General features: G+C 35.7%; 1 protein-coding gene across 1 annotated transcript in view; it reads left to right on the forward strand.

The window, feature by feature from the left end:
- Positions 1–23,182, forward strand: part of TBC1D12 (TBC1 domain family member 12) — a 136,081-nt gene that overhangs the window by 34,360 nt on the left and 78,539 nt on the right. Inside the window, exon 2 of the mRNA XM_072625695.1 lies at positions 12,921–13,044. Within this exon, the coding sequence (XP_072481796.1) occupies positions 12,921–13,044 (124 nt within the window). The remainder of the gene's footprint in view (positions 1–12,920; positions 13,045–23,182) is intronic.

Consider the following 23,182-nt stretch of genomic DNA (forward strand, 5'->3'; position numbering starts at 1 on the left):
CTTGGTTGTAAGCCCAGCTCCTTTGCCTTACAGAATATCATATTCCAGTTCCTTCAGTCTTTTAATGTAGAAGCTGCAAGGCCTGTGTGATCCTGACTGTAGCTTCTAGATATTTGAATGGTTTCTTTCTGGCTGCCTATAGTATTTTCTCCTTTAGTTGATAGTTCTGGAATTTGGAAACAATATTTCTTGGTGTGTTTAGTTTGGGATCCCTTTTCAGAGGTGAATGGTGGATTCTTTAGATGAATATTTTGCCCTCTGTATCTAGCACTTCTGGGCAGTTTTCCTTGATGATTTCTTGGAAGATATTGTCCAGGCTCATTTTTTCATCATGGCTTTCTGGTAGGCCAATAATTCTTAAATTTTCTTTCCTGGATCTGTTTTCCAGGGTAGTTGTTTTTCCAATTAGATATTTTACATTTTCTTCCATCTTGTCATTGTTTAGATTTTGTTTGATTGATCCTTGGTATCTCATAGAATCATTAGTTTCTACTTGCCCAATTCTAATTTTTATCAAATTGTTTTCTTCAGTCAACTTTTGCAATCTCCTTTTTCATCTGTCCAATTATTTCTTTTAAGGAATTATTTTCTCCAGTTAGTTTTTGTACTTCCTTTTCCATTTGTCCAATTTTCCCAGTTAGGTTTTGTGCTTCCTTTTCCATTTGTTCAATTTTCCTTTTTTAAAGAGCTGTTTTCTTCATAGAATTCTTTTTTCATACTTTTAAAATCATTGGCCAGTTTTTCTTCTATTTCCTTCTTCAGCTGTTCCAGGAGAGCTCTTTGTGCATGCAAACAGTTCATAGTACTATCTGAAGTTTCAGATGGGTGTAAAGTCTCAGTACTGACCTTTTTGGTATTCGTGTTTTGGTCCTTGTCCCCATAGAAAGATTCTGTGATCTTTTCTTTCTTGCCTTGCTTCTTCTTACTCACAATGATGACCTTTTGTGTATTGTGACCTCTGGTTCTTTCAGCTAGAAGCTGGAGAACCTGGTGTTGAGCTGGTTGATTTGAGAAAGCAAAGGGCAGGTGTCTTTTTTCTTTTTGTTTTGTGTTTCCGGGGATTAGCTGTGGAGCTAGCTTGTTAAGTGTGGGGGAAGAGTGGTCTGGTCAGGGGAGATCTCAGCTGAGCTAGAGCAAAGACAGGGTCAGCACTTGGTGATCCTGGCTGCTCTATTGTCTTCCCGTTTCTCCTGGAGTGCTGAGGCACGCCTGGGTCTTAGTGCGAGTCTCCACCCCCCTGGGGCTCCTCTCCTTCTGGTTCACCTCTGCCACAGTAAGAGGAATATTCTTCAGCGATTTTCCTAGTCTCAGGTGCTACAAGACTTTACACCTTCTGTTGATCGCACTGATCCAGGATTTTTATGGGGAAATATTTTATGATTCTTTCCAGGTCAACAAGGGGAGGGGCCGAAAGCATTTACCGATCACTGTGTCGTTTTTGCTCCCCACTGTTCAAGTAGGTGACTTGTAGATGTTTAATCTGTGGGCTGATAGTCTCAGGAGTGGCTGCTGCTGATGCTCAGGGCTCAGCAGCTGTCATTTACTTGGCTCTGCTGGTCTCCCGCCCTGAACTGCCACTCTGCCGTTCAGTCGTGCTGCCACTGCCTCAAGCCACCCCGGGACTTTTGTGCTTGGCCATGCTGTGTACTGTGGGTTCTTCCTCCCCCATGGAACAGATCCTTCCTGTTGACCTTCCAGTCTGTCCTGGTCTGTGAATCTGTCTACTATTGAATTCTGTACCTCCAAAATTTGGTCAGATTCTCTTTTTAGAGGTATCTGAAGGAGTTTGTCTAAGAGCTTAGGTGAGTAGTTGCTCTCACTCTGCCATCTTGGCTCCGCCCACCAGAATGGTTTTTAAATGAAGCTTAGTGGATAGACAACCAAACTGATAATTATTTATAATATACAGTATTACTGGTTGTTATTTTTTCCCCCCATGATGCTGGAAATGGAGAAGACATGGAAAAAACAGTGTATAATATGAAACAGAATTTGAAAAAGATGGGAGCAGAACAGAATCAGTTTCTTAATCTGAAAAACAAAAGGATGGCTTAGATAACTTCCAAGGGCCCTTTTAGCTCTAAAACTAGGATCAAGTGAAGCACCACCTGTTTGTTGGAGCTCTGGAGAAGTTAGATCATTGCATGTTTCTTGTACCAGATATTTCTCTCTTTTTTGCATTTTTCACACTACTTTTTCCTTTTCTTTTTAGTATGCCTCTGTCAAAGAAAAACTATTAATACCAATAACTATACTTTGTAGTTTTAGGCTTAAGTCTTCCAGAAACAATTTTATTCATTTAATCTTCTTTTGTACTATTTTGCATCATGATTTCATTAACCCTCATTAAATTATCATCTAACGTGTAAGTGATTGTCTAATTTATTTGTCCAGCCCTAACCTCTCTCCTGACCTCTAATTGCCTGTTGGACATCTTGAACAGGATGTCTCATAAGCATCTGAAACTTAGCATGTCTAAAACTGAACTTATTTTCTTTCCCTCCACAACCCTTTCCCTCTTCCTGACTTCCTCCTTCTATCAATATCAAGGTAACTAATATCAGTACTGTCAAGGTGACCACATCCTCCTGTCACTATGGCTTGCAACTTACATATCCTTGACTCTTCACTTTCTTGACCTTCTACACCCCCCTCCCCCCAGTATACAATTAGCTACCAAGTTCTGTTGTTTTTGTGTTTGTAACAGCTCTTTCTTTACTCTGACACTGTCACCAGTGTGGTGCAGACTCTTTGTCACCTCTCACCTGGACCATTGCAGTAGCTCTGCATTGTGGTTAGTCTCCCTGACTCAAGGCTGTACCTGCTGCATGTAAGTCCATCCTTCACTCAGTTGTCACATTTATCTTCAAACTTCCCCTTCATCCCAATTCAGTAAGCTCTTGGAGCTCCCTTTTATCACCAAAATCAAATACAGAACTTGGACCACTTCTGTTTCCCTGTTCTTCTTTTACCTTACTCACCTGCACATGTTCTGTGATCCAGTGGCACTGGCTTCCTTGTTGTTGATCACACATTCCATACACTAATTCTATGCATTTTTGCTATCTCCCTAGCTCCCTCCCCATTTTCCCCTCCCCATGCCTGGAATTCTCCCCCTCTTCATTTCCACTTCTTGGCTTTCTTGGCTTCCTTTAAGTCTCAGCTAAAGCTCTACCTTTAAGAAGGTTTCCTGGTTCTCATTAACTTTTTGCTTCTCTCTGCCATTATCTACCATTTATCCTGTCTATAGCTTGTTTGTACATAGTTGTCTGCATGTTATCTCCCCCATTATTAAACTGTGAGCTTCCTGAGAGCCCTTTGTATCCCCAGTGTCTGGCACATACTAGATGCCAAATAAATGTTTTTTACTTGACTTAATTTGACATTTAATCAAATATTAAAGAATTTCCAGTTTGGAGATCGTGATGTCCAAACTGGGAGAGTGCCACATGCCCTCAAACAGGAAAATGCTCCAAGATGACTTCAGATAACATTTATGGGAATTTTGAACAAACAAAAGATGACTGTGTACAAGAATACAGGTTAACATTCTGTGGTAGTCAAGTAAATCCCATTCCCTCCTGGACCATTCCTTTTACTCCTGGAGTAATCAAAGGTACCTCCTCCATCTGATACATATTGGTACTCTTATTGAAGGAGAGTGGGTTTTAGAGACAGTCACTTCATGTGAATGGACAAAGGAAGTATACTTAGATGGGTCAATAACTGAGTTCTTTGGGTAAGAGGAGGCAATGATGTAAACAAAATTATCATTTTTTTTGTTAAAACGTTGGTTATATATACTACCCTTAATCTATTTACTTAAGGGCTTTTTTTGTCTATGATCTATCTTATGGACCTTTCTAAGGATTTTGGAAAGAGCTTTAGAGAAAAATATTATTTTTCCAGTTTTGCTAAAAAGTAAGTTTTTAATAAACTTCTTCCCTTATTTTTTCCTTTTCTACCTCAACCACATGAACCACATGGCTGGAAGATACTTCCAGGTTTCTCTGGTTTGTAGTTTCCTGGCCAATGACTAATCATTCTTGGTTGCTGTTTGCTAATTTTTGATCATTGAAATAGAGGGTGAGCTTGATTATGATTCAGAGATGAGGGAAGATGGCCGTTTTGTATAGATACATAGTATAAAAAAATAACATTAAGTATGAAAGTATAGAATTGAGTATGTATCCTCAGTAAGGCATAGTATCCCCTGATGCATGTACTGACAACTTCAAAAATCTCATGTCTGGAAAAAGGTTGGAAAGTATTTAGCTATTTTATAAAGCACCCCATGCAGTATCTATCTAAATGAACATCTCTTAAAGGAATGATTTTCTTATATATTTAAACAGTTATCTTGGCCTTTGTTCGCATTAAGAGAGTAAGAATGACCACGTTAGTTATTACTGTGTTGTGTGCCCCCCATCCCACTTAGTGACCAGCTGTGGGGAATCTGAGTGGAAGAAATTTTGGCATTTGTGGGTGTGGGGACATTGACTATGGGAATTATGGAAATGGGGGAGGGGAGTATTCAATCACATAGCTGTTTTTCCTTCTTCCTTGCCCAGCAATGTGTCTTCTTAGTGCCCTCAGCTGCTACTTAGTATAGAAGTAGGGGGAGGAAGATGAAATGCCCCTTGCCTATCCATGATCCCTTGTTGCCTTGTGCTTTTATTTTTACTTTGAAAATAATTTTTTATTGCTATCCTTTGTCCCTATATTCCACTTTCCACTCCCTCCAAGAAAGTCTTAAAGTATGAAGAAAACAGGATAGAAAACAAATGTCACAAAACTGAATATACCAAAAAAAGTGTAAACCTGTACATATATGTGTGTTGGATATATGTGATATGGGGATATCCATATCCATAGTTATGCATTTGTGTCTACCTATGTGAGAATGCAGAGATCTTTTCTCTCCTGTCTCTCTCTTTGCTATGCTCCCAGGTTAAATAGGCTTTTATGGGCTACTTAGGGAATCTGTCATTTGTATTGTGATTTCTGTGAACATTTTACAAAATTTCCTGCTATCTTAAGAAATTAATGCAGCTCATTATGCATTATAGTATGATTGGCTTTTGAACACTGAGAACCTAAGAATTTTCATAGAAGAGCCTTTTAATGATAACTAAAGATTACAAGAAACATAAATTCCTTACAATCATGGTGGGGCCTTGATCTCCTTTACATGGCTTAATGAGTAAGTAAATTTTATACTAAATTCTGTGATAGCTTTCTTTCTATACTCTAAATATTTTTGTTTTTTCCCTGACCAATGAGAGTAAGATTCTCTGGAAACTTTACTTCATCACAATGAAATGTTAGTACTTGTTTTAGTTAATTGATCTTTCTTGGCTCTAGTATTTTTTTAAACTTATTGACTCTTTTTGTTTTCATGTCACAGTAATTTCTTGGTATCTTCTTATTGCATCTCTCCCAGCAATGTAGCCTGCCTTTTTGACAACAACAACAATGGATTAAGCAGAATAAATGCCAGCAGTGCATCTGACAATATAATGCAGTGTTCTGCCCCCATAGAGCCCTCCCTATTCCTCGGCCTAGAAGAGGAAGGACTGTCTTTTCATTCTTTGGAACAAGATTCATTATTGCAATTATTCTGAGTTTTATTTTCTTGTATTCAATTTCAAAATCCAGATTACCCTTTTAATATTTACTTTGCACAAATAATAGAGATCTTGTCAATAGTTCTGCCATGTTGTGCATGATAATCACTTCAGCATTTTAAGTATTCAGTATGGAATTTGCAGATTGACCTCTGCAGACCATAACCTTTCCATATCTTATTAATATGTAGTTTTTATAAACTGCTATCCCCTCCTCCCTCATAAAACAAGTGATGGCCTCCATCACTCACCCTTCTCCAGTGGTCTCAAGTGACAGATGTACAAACTTATGGGTAGCTTGTAAGAAATCAGAATCTCCTTTACACCATGACAAAGTAACACTTGAGTGGAGGTTGGAGCAAGATAGCTCCCTAATATTTTTGTACAGGGGTCCAAGTGTGTTTATTGGGTGCTTGTTTGAGGAAAAAAATTATTTTTACCTTGTTTCAAGTATAATAATATGTGGGCATTGCAGTCCTTCATTCTGTAGTCCAGGATGATTCTTCTGGCAGTAATTTCTGATTTTTGGGGTACGTGTAGTTAATAAGACAACCCAAGATTATTTCTATGTACCTTGTATGTATTGAGACTATTATTTGGATTGGAGATAATAGAAGGAAGGATTGTTATGAAAATTGAAATGATGATTTATGTGCAGAGCTTTGTGAATTTCAATATGTTCTATGAACTATTAGTCATCTTTGTTTGTAGCTGTCATTTAGAGTGCCTATCTCTGAGCATAGCTCAGCTCTTAAGATTTGTGGTCTAACTTATTCCTCTCTTTTCCCTGGATTTGATAGTTGAACCGATATCCTCTGTGTTCCCCCCTCCCCCAACAGTGCTTCACTAAAGTCTAAAATACTGCTTCTTTCATTTTTTTTTTTATGCTTTCTCTACATAGAATGCTGTGCGTTCTTCTCTGGAGAAAGGGATGGTGTCATTAATTGCCCCAGTAGTTTCACTTCAGCCAAGTTATGTTAGTGGGGTCAAGGTGTGTTAAGGGTTTGCAATTTGTGGATTCTAGATATGGTGCTAAATATGGGATATTATCTCTGTCATGGTTAAAAAAAACCCCAAATTATAGCTGATAATTAGTTGTACTAGTGGTGGTGGTGTGGTGGCATCCCAAATAAGATTATAGTCCTCTAAAAGCATTCTTTTCTAATAACTATCCTCAGCACATCAAAGTGTGTTTACTGAGTCAGACCTCCTGACATAAGTGTTTATGAGAGAAAATGACTGAGAAATATTTTTCAGAATTTTTTGTACTCTGCCTTCCAGAAGTGTACCAGGACCTATAGCATTCCAATATAGCAAGTCAGTCAATGAACATTCCTTAAATGCTTATTATGTGCTAAGAAATGGGGATATAAAGAAAGAAAAGAGACAGTTCCTGCCCTGATGGAGCTTACGATCTAATAGGGGAGACAGCACACAAAAAAACCTGTACAAACAAGCTCTAGACAGGAGAAATAGAAAAAAATAAGTGGTGAGAAAGCATTGGAATTGAGATTGGAAGGGTTTTCTGTAGAAGGTGGGTGATGGAGAAGAGCATTCCAGGAATGAATTTTCTTCTTATTTTTTCTGACTCTTGGAAAAATATTCCTTTAGGAATTTGATTTGTATAGCTCTTGAGTAAATTGATTAACTTAGTATTGTCATTTTGATTATGTTGACTCAATATGCCTAGAAGCAATTAGTGTTTTCTCTATTTAGGTCTATTTTGGTTTCTTCAAAAAGTGTTTTATATTTAGAATCATATAGTTCTAGGGTGATTCCATCTTCATACAGCATTATTGTGCAATAATGACTTCCCTCTACTTTTTCCTTTGCAAGATAATCCCCTTTCCTAGTTTTTTTCTAACATCTTTGAAACAGAATAGTCACCCTCTGTCAATTAAAATTTTCTCTGAGACTTAAAAATGCCATATTCTGAGAAAGCATTTTTCTTATCCCCCTATTAATTTGTGAACAATTCATCTTCACCTTCCCTTTCAAACATACACATATGCATGTGTACACACACACACACACACACACACACACACACACACACACACACATCTGTGTTTCTCTTGCCACCTGCATTTGCATTTCCAATTGTCTGCTCAGTTTTGATCTTCAAGCAATGCTTAGAAATCTTCTGTTTCGTTAATAGTGTCCTTTTTTTTCTTTACCATTATATTATAGTTAGTTTTGCTAGAGAGGTTATTTTTGGTTGTAAACCTGTTTCTTTTTGCTCTTATATTCTATGCTGTCCTCTCCTTTGTAGTCGGAGTTGCCAAGTCTTACATTATCTTTATTGTCGTTCCTTGGTATTTGAACTCCTTTTGACTTTATGAAGTATTTTCCTCTTGGACTTAAAGCTCTGAATTTTGGTTATTATGCTCTTGGGAATTTTCATTTTGTAACCAATGGATTCTTTCTGTTTTTCACTTTGCCTTCTGGTACTAAGAGTTCTAGGCAACTTTTATTTATAATTTCCTGAAATAATGGCATCCACTTTCTCTCTGATCACACTTTTCAGATTCTGATAATTCTTAGATTTTTACTCCTTGACCTGTCTTTCAGGTCAGTTGTTTTTATTTCTTAGATTTTATTATTTTTTCTTCAGTTTTTAAATTTTGTTTTTGTATTTCTTGTTTTCTGTCCCATTCTAATCAGACAGTTCTTAAATGAAGTTTTCCACTATCTCTTCTGAGGTGTCAGTTTTCTTTCCTCTTTAGCTTTTCCAGTCCGTATTTCTTATTTCATTTCTTCCCAGATATTTCTCTAGTCTCTGTGGCCAGGGTATTTTTTCCTTTGAGGCTTTACCCTGGACTTGTTTTGGAGTTGCTGTCATTTTTGGGCATCTTAAGTGCCACATTTCCTTACTTTGTTTTGCGAACAGAGGGACCTGCTCTTTGGCTAAACTCCAAAAATGATTGGTGTGGTCCTGGCTTTGCCTGGTCCTGTATGTGCGCTACGTTAGATGCTTCCTTCAAGGGACTTCTGAGTTTTGCTTTGGGATTCCCTCTTTTTACAGAGCTTGAGGACCTTTCTCTGTTCTAGGCTTGATATGTGGTTCTAAAGGCTTCTGGGACTGCTCTGATTTGATACCTAGGGTCCTTCTCCCTGAGGCTGCTAAATTACTTCTTCTAAACCCAGGCTAGGGCTGGGCTGCCTAGAACACCTGGAATCTGCTCTTTCCTGAACTAGGCTTAGGTAGCCAGCTGAAGGTTTAGGAAGGAAGCTTGAGCTCTCCATTACCAGCTTGGGTGCTGGTTCCATCTGGAATATGGCTTGGATGCTGAGGAGCTCAGGCAGGGAGTGCAGGGACTGCCCTGAAGGCTCCAGGGGCAGCTACTGAAGCTCTGCCTTCTGTTCTTGACTTGTCCGTCCCAGGATCCCCCTACAGGACTCAGAGGTTCTACGTGTATTTCTCGGTTGAATGAGAAAGTCTAGAGTTGATTCTTTCTATGGCCTAGTGTAGTGGTACAATTCTAAGCTAGATGGAGTATTGGAGGGGCGGGAAAGGAGATCTGTGATCCCCAAATCCTAAACTACTTCCATCTTCTGAGCAACTACATTTCAAGAGTAGTAATAGTGACTGCTTTGGGGAAATTGGCACTTAATCACTTAATCAGTTCTGATTGATAGACTAATAGGTATACTCCCAGGTGTTTTATACTATCTACAGTTATTTTAAATGGGGTATCTTTTACTATCTCTTCTTGCAGGGTTTTATTGCTGATATATAAAAATGCAGATGATTTGTATGGGTTTGTTTTATATCCTACTACTTTACTAAAATTATTTCCACTAACTTTTTGGTTGAATTTTTAGATTATATTATCATATTACCTGCAAAAAAAGTTTTATTACCTCATTGCCCATTGTGATTCCTTGAATTTCTTTTTCTTCCCTTATTACTATTGCTAGCATTTCTAATACAATATTGAATAATATTGGTGATAATGAGCATCCTGGTTTCACCCTGGTCCTCTTGGGAATTCTAAATTATCCCCATTAGAAATAATGTTGGTTGATGATTTTAGTTAGGTACTTCTTATCATTTAAGGCAAAATTCATTTGTACTTATTTTTTTAAGTGTTTTTAATGGAAATTAGTGTTATATCAAAAAACTTTTTGTGCATCTATTGATAGAATCACATGATTTTTTGTTACTTTTATTATTGATATAATTGATTATGTTAGTAGTTTTTCTTATGTAAACCATCCCTGCATTCCTGGTATACATTCCACTTGGTCACAGTGTATAATCTTTGCAAAATATTGTTGTAACTAGCTCCTAGCTAGGATTTTATTGAGTATTTTTGCATCTATATTCATCAGTGAAATTGTTCTATAATTTTTTTCTCTATTTTGACTCTTCCTAGTTTAGGTATCAGTACCATATTTGTTTCATAAAAAGAGTTTGCTAGGACTCCTTTGTCTATTATTCTAAATAGTTTATTTCATATTGGAATTAGTTGATCTTTAAATGTTGGTAGAATTTCATTTGTAAATCCATCTGGTCCTGATGCTTTTTTCTTAGGAAGCTCAGTTATGGCTTTTTCAATTTCTTTTTCTAAAATAAATTTATGTAGATATTCTATTTCCTGTTCTGTTAATCTAGGCAGTTTATATTTTTGTAAATATTCTTCCATTTCATTTAAATTGTTAAATTTATTGGAATGTAATTGGGCAAAATAACTCCTAATAGTTGCTTTGATTTCATCTTCGTTAGTAATATAGTTACCCTTTTCATTTTTAATGCTAGTGATTTGGTTTTCTTTTCTCTTTAAAAAAAATCATGTGAACCAATGATTTATCTGTTTTATTTCCCGCCCCCCCAAAAAAACCAAGTCCAAGTTTTATTTATTCAGTGATTTTCTTACACTTAATTTCATTTTGTTTTTAATTTTTAGGATTTCCAATTTGATATTTAATTGGGGATTTTTAATTTGTCCTTTTTCTAGTGTTTTAAATTATATGCCCAGCTCATTGGTCTGCTCTTTCTCTATTGATATAAGTATTTAGAGTTATAAATTTTCCTCTCATTACTGCTTTTGCTGCATCTCATAGGTTTTGATATGTTGTTCCATTATTGTTATTCTTTTTAATGAAATTATTGATTATTTCTATGATTTGTTCTTTAACCCACTAATTCAACTTTAAGATTATGTTGTTTAGACTCCAATTAATTTTTCACCTGTGTTTCCATGGTCCCTTATTGAATATAATTTTTATCACATTGGGATCTGAAAAGGACGCATTCAATATTCCTTTTCTGCATTAACTACAAAGTTTTTATGCCCTAATATATGGTCATTTTTTTTAAAGGTATCATATACTATTGAGAAAGAAATGTATTACTTTCCATTCATGTTCAGTTCTCTCTAGATATCCATCGTATCTAGCTTCTGTAAAATTATATTCACCTCGTTGACTTCTTATTTATTTTTGGTTAGATTTATCTAATTCTGAGAGGGGAAGGTTAATGTCCCTCACCATTATGGTGTTACTGTTTATTTCTACCTGTGATTCATTTAACTTTTTTCCTTTAAAAATTTTGATGTTATAGCGTTTGGTGCATATAGCTTTAGTAATGATATTGCTTCATTGTCTATGATTCCTTTTTTCATAATGTAGTTTTCCTGTTTATCTCTTTTAATTAAATCTATTTTAGCTTTAATTTTGTCTGAGATCACGATTGCTACCCTGGGTTGTTTTGTTTTGTTTTGTTTTGTTTTTTTGCATCAACTGAAACATATCTTTATTTTCTTTATTAATTATAATGATAATTATTAACTCTTTGTGTATTTCTCATTTTTAAATGTATTTCTTGTAAACATATTGTTGGATTCTGATTTTTAATCCATTCCACTGTTTCCATTTTGTGGGTGAGTTCATCCCATTCATTTTCAAAATTATAATTACTAGTTGTCTATTTCCCTCCATCCTATTTTTCTTCACTCTCATCCTTTTCACCCTCTCCTCCTTTCACACTCTCCTCACAAGTTTGATTTGATTCTTTCTACTTTCCTAATCTGCAGCCTTTTAAAAAATCCTTCCCTTATTCTCTCCCCCACCCACCTACTTTTTGATCCATATACCCTTTAAAAAGTCTTTTCCTTATCCTTTGTCCTCATTTTCTTTATAAAGTTCTTTATAAATTTAGAAGACTTATAATAACCCTTCTAGGTGTGTATGTTATTCCCTCTTTAACCTAAAAGTCTGTGGAAGAATTTAGGTGAGCTGGGTAGTTTCTGTCTTAATCTACTGTCTTTTGGTTGTGTTGTTTTGTACTGTGTATCTTTCTTCTCTTCAAGAAGAGTATGAAATAATATTTAGGGTAAGTTTTGGTGAACTGTATGCATAGCATTCACCTCATATACTGGTTTAATGATTACGTTAAAAATTTTTTTTGTACATGTGGCTTCTAGATATGGACGCTATGTCTTGGTAGGTAAATGCTCAAATATTGGATAAATTTGGCCATTTGTTGTACATGACATTTCTCTTTCTCTAAATTTCTCAGTTCTTTTAATTGCAAAGGGAACTTTGTCCACCATCATAGAAGCATTGTGTTATGTTGCATTAGTGTTAGACTTGGGAGTCAGAAAGACTTGGGTTCAAATCCTGCTGTTCGCATTAATTTTGTGAGCAGTTCACTTACCCTCAGTTTTCTTCAAGCCACCTTTCAATAATTTTTTTAACTATTAAGTTGTAGATTAATTACGGTCTGCACTGGCGGACAGAGTACTCACACTGTGAGATCCCACAAATGAACTTTCTATGTTGCATAAAGTTTGTAGGGAATCAGTGAAACATTTTAAAACTCAAGTATTTTTAATTAGCCTCTCTTTATGCATTTGATACTAGAGGAAATGTGAGTTTTGGGGGTATAAATATGAAAACAATTTTCTGCTCCAAATATGTAAGTACTAGTTACGAGTAGAGAGAGTTCTATAGGAGGGCATTCTGGGGAAGCTGGAAAGCTTTCCACTTTCACTAACTTATGAGTTCCTTTTTTTTTTTGTTGAAAATATTTTGAATTTTTATAATATCAGACAAAGGTGAGTTTAAAACACATTTAGTTCAAAGAGCAGTATTTTAATTGACCTTTTCACTAGCTTGACTGTCAGTAGTTTTCTAGTTGTATAGAATCTCAGTTGTATAAATTGTAACTGTAATTGTTCTTAGAAAATTTTGTTCTTGCTATATAAACATAAATATTTGCTTGTTTTTGTTTGTGTATTGCATGATTTTCAGTCAGAAAAAAATTCATGTAACTTTTCTGTGTTTCAGAAATTTTTTTCCAAAAAGGACGAAGGAATTGAAATCTGCTGTCCATAGTGCTCCTGGCTGGAAATTATTTGGTAAAGTCCCTCCCAGAGAGAATCTGCAGAAGGCTTCTAAAATTATTCAGCAGGTGAGGCTTGATATGTCCATGTTTGTCCCAACTTAGCAGAAGAAAAACCTTTAGATATGTAACAGTATTCTTACTTTTATACTCTTTTCTTCCCAACTGAATTTCAGGTCTATGTAATTATTTATGTGAAAGAGTTACACTTAAAGAATATTGCTTGTGGTGATTCTTTAGAGTAAAAGACCATGAGTTTTTTTCCTTTCTAAAATTTTGACAACTTAATTGGAAGAACCAGGATTTTAACTCCACATTGATTGTTGTAAGCCTAAATGAGTGTTTTTTCTACTTGTCTGCATATGGTTTCTCATTAAGCCTGACCTTAGTAATGAGGATTTTGTAATGTTTGGTATTTGTGAAACACTGATAATATAGTACAAGTCAAATTGACAAGGCATGGCCAGCTGTACTTCATCCCTTTTTGGTGACTTTAGTGTCCTAGACATTTTTCCTAACCTGCAAGAGAAACTGAGCAGTTACACAAATTCTTCCTAATGATTTACAGTTAGACCTTTCTTTTAATATCCCTAAGACCATATGATTTTAGTAGTTTCAGGCTTACTTGTCTCTACCTTCACTCCTTAATATTGTACTGCTCAATAGTAAGACACCATAGCCCTGAACTCTGGAGGCTGTAGAATCCCAGGAGGCATCAGGGAGGGAATAATTTGCAGTCTCTGAGTTCAAGAGATTTTTCTCAGAAGGAAATATAAAAAAAACATCTATTTCTAATTATAACTGTATTTTGATTTAATGCAATTCAATATGCCAAAATGTACTCAAAAGGGTGAATTAGCAATTATTCATATTGAAAAAGAATTTTCTTTGTTACATGATTCATGACTGTTACCTTAATTGCTTAAAAAGTCCATCTAATTTCTCTTGGTAAGGCAAATTATTGGTGTACCATTTTAAAATTTAAACGTATTTTGAGGGGAGTCAAATCTTTGAAATCATGAAGACAGATTTATAATTGGAGGTGCTTAAAACTCACTGACATTTCAGTTAAATCATTCCTGTTTGAGGGATAAGATTAAGGACTTGGGTCTGTATTTACCAAGGGCTTATTGTGCCATCATGTTTGTGTGCATATATTTTTTTCTATAATAGGAAATATAATTTCCTAATTGGAAATTAATGTATAGTAATGATATTATTCTAAGTCACATGTATATGTAATGCCAATGTGATAGCCACAGCAGCTGCTATGGACATATGGATATATATACATGAGTATTGCTGGGGTAAATTCACAAAATGTAAACTCTTTTCCTCAGAAACAAAACCAAGATATTTATTCAGATACCAGAAAGCCAATTCCACCCTCGTAACAACAAATTTTGCACGTGTTACCAATAAAGGGAGCAGGCGATCCCCAAGCCTTCCCTGTATTAGGCCTCCTAACAAACAAACTGCCTTAGGCAGAATCACTCCCTCTCTCCCGCATGATACCTGCTCAGCTCTGCTCTGCTCCACCTCATTCTCTCTTCCTGCTGTACACTTCCTGCTTCTCTGTGGGCTGGGCTGAAGCTCAAGGCTGGTCACACAGGCCCATCAAGGAGCAGGGAGGATTTTCAAATTCCCTTACCATTACAGTATGTCATATTTCACTTTTTGTATTTGTAGTCAAAACTCCATTCTTTTCATCAGTTTTTTTTTTCTAAAGGCAGGCTTTCACATTCTGTTTTTTGCTCACAGATTTTATATTAATGATTTGAGAATTATAAAACAAAGGATGACTTAATTTCTGGGCTGATTTATCCTTGGTCAAATTACCTATATTCCATATGTGGGAAAGAGAGATAGAAGAATTGCTAAGGTATTACTAAGAAGTGCTTGTCTATTGGCTGGTTTTTTTTTTTGGTCCCTACCAAAATGGCACATTTCTTCTACTAATTTCTGTTTCCAGTGCAAACCCCTGAGAGGGGGGTAACCTTTTCTTATATGTTGTTGGCTTTCCTGTAGCTAGGTGTAGGGACTTGGTCAGTGAAACTGAATGACTTGTACTATTTGTACTGCAGGTTCTGGCGTATATTGTGTATTTTTCATTTTTCTTCTCTTGTGGGCTTCAGAATCCTTTTTGCTTGCACCAGGTAGGCAATACTAAGATTGAGAATATCTTTTCTTCTTTACCTTTCCCTCAGTATTTCTCTTTTTTCTTCACTTCCTGCCATCTCCCTTCTTTTTCATATATCTATCCTTCTAGACATGTCTTTTTCAGTTGATGGTTTTATAAATTGTTGTATCCTCTCTTCAGTGTATGTGATAATTTTATCAGTTTAATAGGTATTTCCTGGGGTTGAAAAGTTTGGGGGAGGAGGGAGCTTACAACTGAAAACTAATTGAAAATGAAATTACCTCTGAAACAACCAAGAAGAGGGAAGTTTCTGGCAAGTTTTGGGACAAAGTCTTGTGTTATTAATCCTTAGGAAGTGAAGAAAGCTAGGCTCTCAAAGTAAAAAACAACATAATGGAGATGAGGAATTCTCTTTGTTTTGTCTAGAAAAGTGTAGTACACCTGAATACACCCATGGCTAGAAAAGTTTGTGTTTTGTTTTTTTTTTTACCATCTCATTCATGATCTCTTAATGGTGACAATAGCCAAAGTTAAAGGTAAAACTAGAGTAGAATAAACATTTCATTAGATTTCTCTTAAAGCAAATGCTTAAATGTTTATTGCACTAAACGTCATTCTTAGCATGGCCTGATAGAGAGCTGGACTTTGGTGCAAGGATGACCTGAGTACAAGTCCTGCTTCAGTGTCTTACTATGTAATCCAAAAACAAATCATGTAACCTCTTCTCTGTTTTTCTCATGTATAAGAGATGGGGGTGATAATTGTCATGTCTAACTCACAGGGTTATTAAGTGAATCTCAGATTTATACACACACACGTACGAAGATAACTTTGTAGACATTAAAACACTACTATATCAATGTGAGTTACTGAGCTATATAAAACAAATGGAGAAAATAAGGGTTCACTTACACTATATTTTTGTACACATGACTTTTCAGGTACATTCTTGAGTCATAGAATGATAAGTACTTTCTGTACACTACTCTTAGGCACATTATATGCTTCGCATTGTAGTTGTCTTTATCTGGAGCATACCCCTTATAAACTGTAAGCTTCATGAGGTAGTTTGTCTTGTAGTTGAATTGAATTGATACTTGTAAGTTAAAAACCCTTTTAGCTTCTATCATAAATCTTATTGAATGGCGATCTTTATTTTATACTACTACTATAAGACTTTAGTAAAATGGATCATTTTAGGGCTGCAATAGAAACCAAAACCATATAATTCCCAAATCCTACCTGTTAATGTTATCATTTTATGAGGATTTTCACATCTTGTCTGTTACAGGTGTGAAATTCCTTCTTTTGGCCTGTTTTTGAACTAGTTGGGTGAGCCATGTCACAAATTGCATCTATTAATTATAAACAATATCTGGTTAGTTTAATGTTCATCCAAACCAGGCTTTTGGTTATATTTCCAAATTAACAGCTAAGAGTTTCCCTCTGAATGCACCTGAGTAGTTGTGAGGATAACTTCAGATTAGCTTGATAACAATATACTTATTTCCACCACTTACTTAATAATTGAGCCTCCCTAACATTGAATTGATCTTATCCTTACATTATGCTGAATTGATAACAAGTTTTTCCTGCAATTTCTGACAAACCAACTTCTTTGTCTTTAGCCACACTTTGTGTACTTGTATCTTTAGTGTTATAAAAACAAATTGAAAGTAGTGCCTACATGACAAATAATTTTTTTCATGATATTATTTCTGGAATAACCTTTCATGCTCTGAATATCTTGACCTAGAGGTTGAGTAAATACAATAACTGGTATACAGAAAACTAGTAATATTTCTTCCAGTCACTAAATTTGATTTCCAGAGATGAGTACTTTACTGTTTTCAGGTAATTATCTTTCATTGAAGTTATAGTATGATTATACAAATCAGAACATGTTTTTATTCATATTTTAGCTTGTGCATTGGGAGTAATAGGTAAATAAACAACACCATCGAGAACTCTAGAATGATCAAATATCCTAATCACCAAAGACTTTATTTTATTGGTGCCTAAAATATTAGTATATATGTGTGTATGTGTGTATGTATGTATGTATCTATAAAAAGTCAAATTGACCTTTTGTGGACTATTAATACCTGTCAGAGTATCCATATCTGCCTTTTAGAACAAAGAAGGACTATCAGGTTTGCCATAAGAGGCTTTAGAGAGATTCTGGCAAACAAAGCAATCTTCATCTGATTGAAAAGCCAGTTTGGTTGTTTGCTAGTTGCATCAGCTAGCAAGGGGGCACTTTTTGTTCTTTTTCTGGTCCTGGGCACTGGAGTGGAACAACCTCAGTGTTTTCTGTTCCTATTCGAAGAATAGCAAAACCTTTGAGCTGAAAGGCCACAGAAAATTTCCTTGTGTAGATGGTGAATCAGAGGAACTTGACTGATCTTAGAATTCCAAGATATACTTTTCCTTCTTTCCCTCTTAATAATAAAGTTCTGACAAAAATCCAGAGAAAGGATAGGCAACTTATTCTAATAATCCTAGGCATATAATTCCCTTCAGTCTTATTTCTGTTTTGTTTTTTTTTTTTAAATCATTAGAAAGCTCCTTCCACCTAAATCCTTACTTTATTATCCATCATTAAAGTTCTATCCTTCACCCAGACATCAGGACTTAACCCAGAATTCTACCTTTTTGCTTTGTCTCTAAAAGTTGCAGAAGTTGTTATGCTATTATCTTTCCAAATAGCAGAAGTAATTCTGCAAACCCCTCTACTAAACACCCTTCACACAACCTACATTCCTGTCAAACTGGACTATTGACTTCTGCAAGTTCAGCGTACTTCTTTCCTGCCCCACTAGAATGTGCTCTCATATCTCTACCATTAAGAAATCTCTTTCCTTTAAGGATTTGCTCCATTGCTACTTCCTCCATGGAGCTTTCCATGATCTTGACCACCAACTAAGTATTCTTTTCCTCAAATTTTTAAAAAGCATTTTGTCTGGGTCTTCCTTTTCACTTATCCTACTCCATCTTGAGTTATATTCTCTGTTTACATTATGCCAGTGGAAGATCAGTTTCCAGAATCTAGGTACTATGCAGGTTAAAAATTTTTGAATCTCCAGTGCCTTAATAAATATTTGTTGACATATTAGGCAAATTCATTCTCTTTTTCTTTAAAAGAATTTTTTTCTTGACAGACATCAACACGCATGAACACTTCACCCATTCAAAGAAGAGCAGAAAAGGGTACTGCATATTTAACTGTAAATTAACTGTTAGTTCGGTTGGTTGTTTTTTTGTTTATCTTCTGGTATATGCAAAATTTAATATGGTAGATCCAACATGGTCTCTGCCTCATTTTGAACTTCTCTGTTCTTTTCTCCATAGAATTTTTTTTTCAGTAATTCTTAAGTAGTTTCTTTTTTTTAAAAAAAATTATTGGCTATCACTTCCATTTAGCCCTTTACCCAGATTTTCTTTCACCAAGAGAAATAAAAGCCCTCTTGTAATAACTATAGTAATGCAAAATAAATCTAAACAGTGACACTGACTGAAAAAGTATATATCATCTGGTTTCAGAAAAACCTGGAAGACTTACAGGAACCAATATAAAGTGAAGTAGCAGAACCAGGTGAACATTGTACACAGTAACAGCAATACTGTACAATGATCAACTAAGAATGACTTAGCTATTCTGATCAATACAATCATCCCAGAGAGTTCTGAAGGACTTATGATGAAAAATACTATCCACCTTCAGAGAAAGAACTGATGGAGTCTGAATGCTGCATGCTTTAAAAAAAATTTTTCTTGTTTTTTTAATTTGTGTTTTCTTTTGCAACATGGCTAAGATGCAAATAATGTTTTGTGTGACTTTGCATGTATAATTATATCAACTTGCTTGCCTTCTCAAGGACAGGGAAGTGAAGGGAGGGAGAGAATTTGGAACTCAAAACTGAAAAAAAAAATGGTAAAAATTTTTTACATGTAATTGAGAATTATTTAATTAAATAAAATATGGGGGAATTTATTAAGTTAAAAAAATCATCTGCCTCATTCTGTACTTCTAGTCTATTGCCTCTGCTAAGGAGAGAGAAGCATAATTCTTTTTCAGTCTTTGGAATAATGATTGGTCATTTCATTTATCATAGATCTTAAGTCTTTCACAGTTTTTTTTGTGCATTGTTTTAATCATTATATAAATTTTTCTCCTGGTTTTGCTCACTTCATTCTTTATCAGTTCATACAATTTCTCTTTAGGTTTTTCTGAATCTCTGCTTTTTGTTATTTTTTATGGTACAGTAATATTCTCTTACTTTCCTGTGGTATAATTTGTTTAGCGTAATAAGATGGACTCTCCTTTAGTTTCTAGGTTTTTTAAAAAATTTTTTACAGTTGCAAAACGTTACTATACGTATTTTTGTACATTTTGGTCCTTTTCCTCTTTCTTGGATCTCTTTGGGCATAAATCTAGTAATATCAATTGGTCATATGCTACTAGTGATTTTTTGGGTGTATTTTGAAATTACCTTCTAGAATGGCTGAACCACTTCACAGTTCCACCATGATTGTATTAGTGTGCCTATCCTCTTGTTGCCTTTGCAACAACATTCATTCCCTTGTTTCTGGATATCTTTGCTCATCTGATAAGTGTGGAGTAAAACCTTAGAATTGTTTTAATTTGTTTTCTCTTGATGCAGATCTTTGATTTGCAGCTTTTTTCCTTGTGATTCTTAATTATTTACCTTTCTACTTTTGAAAATTACTTGTTCAGATGGTTTGCCCATTTGTCTGTTATGGAATGATACTTATTTACTTACATTTAAATCTTTCCCTATACGTCTTGAAAATAAGACCTTTATTATGGAAATTTGCTACAAATATTTTTCCCATTTAAATGTTGCCCTCCTAATTTTAATTGCATTGATTTTGTTTGTGCCAAATCTTTTTTGGGGTTTTCTAATCAGAATTACGCATTTTATTCTCTGTGATCCTTTCTAGCCCTTATTTGGTCAAGAATACTTCCCTTCTCCACACTGTAAAAGATATCTAATTTCCTTATCTCCTTTATTTTAACATGACCTTTTATCTTTAGATCATGTTTTCATTTGGAAATTATTGTGGTGTATGGCTGGAGATGTTGGTATATATCTAATTTCTGCCAGACTGTTTTCCAGCTTTTCTCTTAGTTTCTATCAGATTATCCTTAACCAAAGCAGTTGGAGTTCTTGGATTTCTCAGTACTCTGCTGCTATGGTTGATTGATTCTGGGTCTTGTGTACCTACTCTGTTAAATTTTTTTTAAAAGTATTTTTATAATGAATTTGACAAAACCAGGAACGATCATTTGCAACTACATAATAAGTAGTAAAAGAATGAAACATGAAAATGTAACTTTTAATTATATTATTATATATAACTTATGGACATAGGGATTACATGGTCAGATTTATGCTTTAGGAAAATCACCTTGGTAGTTGAGTTGGAGGATGGATTGTAACAGAGAAAGATTTGTGGTATGGAGACCTATTGGAAGACTATTACAATAGTCCACGTGTGACATGATAAGACCCTGAATTAGGGTAGTGGCAGTGTGAGTAGACAGAAGGGAAACATATATGAGAGATGTATAGAAACAAGTGTAGAAACAACAAGACTTGGCAGCTTATTGGGGTGAATGTGAATAAAGAGCTGAGGATGACACTGAGGTTACAAACCTCATGAGTAAGGATAATGGTGCCCACCACAGTTGTTGTGCTTTGTCTTTCATTTTTGAAGAGTACCATGACATTAGGAAAATGATGACATGACTTGCAGTTGACTTTGATTTGTAGGAGGGAGGGCTGTGCAAGGTCACCAGCTTTACTTTTTCCCCCAGAGCCATCTGGATCCAGTGACCTGATTTTTATCAGAATGACTGGAGATGGCCCAGGATGCAGTGGGAGTTCCTGGCCCTTTTAGGCTAAGGCCTTTTCGGGTACTCACTTAGACTACTTAGTATTTAGGCTAGTCAGTGAATAGACCTGTTCAAGAAGTAGTCAAGGGATGGCCCCTTTAATTAGAAAAAGAAAAAAAAAATCAAACTCGGAGGGCAAGACCCTTAGGGTTGCTGTTCCAAAGAGAAATAGTTACCATTGAGATAAATTCTAAGTCAGGAGGATCCAAAAAACAGCCATTAAGTGGAGCTTGGGCAAGGACTTACTGTGGTTCAATCTATGGGCTTCAGAATGAACTGGGTTTATGATTTTAGGAAAGAAAGGAAGGAAGGGAAAGAAAAAAAAAGGAAATCTAGCCAGTAAACCTCAAGCTAACTGGGCAGCTTCTAGAGGGCTTGGGAGGAAAAATAAACAATGAGTTTTATGTTAAACATGTTGTGTTTGACACGACTGAAAGACATTTGTCATGAGATTATAATTCAGGAGAGAGGTTAGGTCTGGATATGTAGATGTCTGAATATTTTTCATCGAGAAGATATTTGAACATGGGAGTTCATGAAATCACCAAGTGAAATGGTTTAGAGTGAACAGAGAAGGGTGCTCAGGACAGGGCCTGGGCAAGGAAGAGGGAGAGGGGGCACCCATCATTTGTGGGTGCAGCAAAGGGGACAAGAAAGAGTAGAAGCAGGAGGAACATTGGGAAAGAGTAGTGTTTTGAAATCTTAGAGAAGAGATGGTATCCAGAAGGAGAAGGTGTATGTCCCCATGGCTTAGCACAGTGCCTGGCGCATAATAGGACCATGTCAGATGCTGCAGAGAAGATGAAGATCAGGATTGTGAAAAGCCATTAGATTTGGCAATAAAAAGATCATAGCTTTGGGGAGAGCAGCTTCAGTTGAATAATGAGATGGGAAGCCATTTTGCATAGAGGTTAGAATCTAGTGAGAACAGGTGAACAAATTTTTGTATGTGACTGTAGTGGAATATTATTTTGCTGTAAGAATTGATGGAAAGGATATTTTCGGAGAAACCAAGGAAGACTTGTATGAACTTCTGCAGACTGAAGGAGCAAAACCAGGAGAACAATTTATATAAAACAGCAGCATTATAAAGTCAAAACAACTTTGAAAGACTTAAGAACTCTAATCAGTGCAATGAATAGCTGTGACTGCAGAGGCTCTATAAAGAAGCATGCTACCAACCTCCTGATAAAGAGGTGATGAATTCAAGATGCAGAATTAGACACTGGGTGTGGTCAGTGAAGGCCTGAGGAACTAGGAAGATGGTGTTGTCTTCTACAGTAATAGGGAAGGTAGGAGGCGGAAGGGTTTCTGGGGAAAGATGAGTAATGATTTGGGCATATTTGGTTTAAAATGTCTTCTGCACATAAAGTTTTAGAGGCCTGAAAGTCAGCTGGAGATGTAAGATTGGAGGTCAGCAAAAAAGTGGCAAAATGGTAGTGAGATTTCCCTGTTAGAGAAATGGGATGAGATCAAGAGTACAGATGGGTTTGCCTTGACAAGTAGAAGGATGTACCTCTTCATCAGACTAGAGTGAAAAGGGAGAGTGGGGGGATGCTGTCAGGGATGTGAGAGGAGGAGGGAAGGAGTTCTCTTTGAAGGTCCTCATTTATGTTAGTGACATATGAGATGTGGTTTTCAGCTAAGAAGCTGGGAGGAAAGGAGTCACTAGAGAGGCTTGAGGAAGAAAGAGAAAGTTTGGAATAACTGGTGTGGTGAGTAGGATAGTAAATTGTTAGGGAAGTGTCAAATAGTTGCCTTGATGCAATGAGGGCCAAGTTGAGATTATAACAAATTTGTAATGGTCCCAGTCAGCATGGTTTCGTTATTTTCTATAGCTGCATTTAGCAGCAGAAGATCAAGGTTGGCTTTTAAAAATATAATGAATTTTAAATTTTTATTGTCTTAATTTAGTATTTTATATTTTTATAAATCTTGATTCAATTAAGGTACTTTCTTTGTATGTATCAGTGCTAATAATGTATTTGTCTTTCATTTTTGTGAAGTATATTCCTTTCTATTCTTATTCTGTAATTGCTGGAGATCTATCATAGCAAATTTTTCAAAAATTTTATTTAGGTTCTCCTTATTTGTCTTTTATGTTTTGCCTAGTCTGAGAAGGGTATATTGAGGGCCTCAATTATTAT

The sequence above is a fragment of the Notamacropus eugenii genome, chromosome 1 (assembly GCF_028372415.1).
Source record: "Notamacropus eugenii isolate mMacEug1 chromosome 1, mMacEug1.pri_v2, whole genome shotgun sequence".
In the NCBI taxonomy this organism is placed as follows: domain Eukaryota; kingdom Metazoa; phylum Chordata; class Mammalia; order Diprotodontia; family Macropodidae; genus Notamacropus; species Notamacropus eugenii.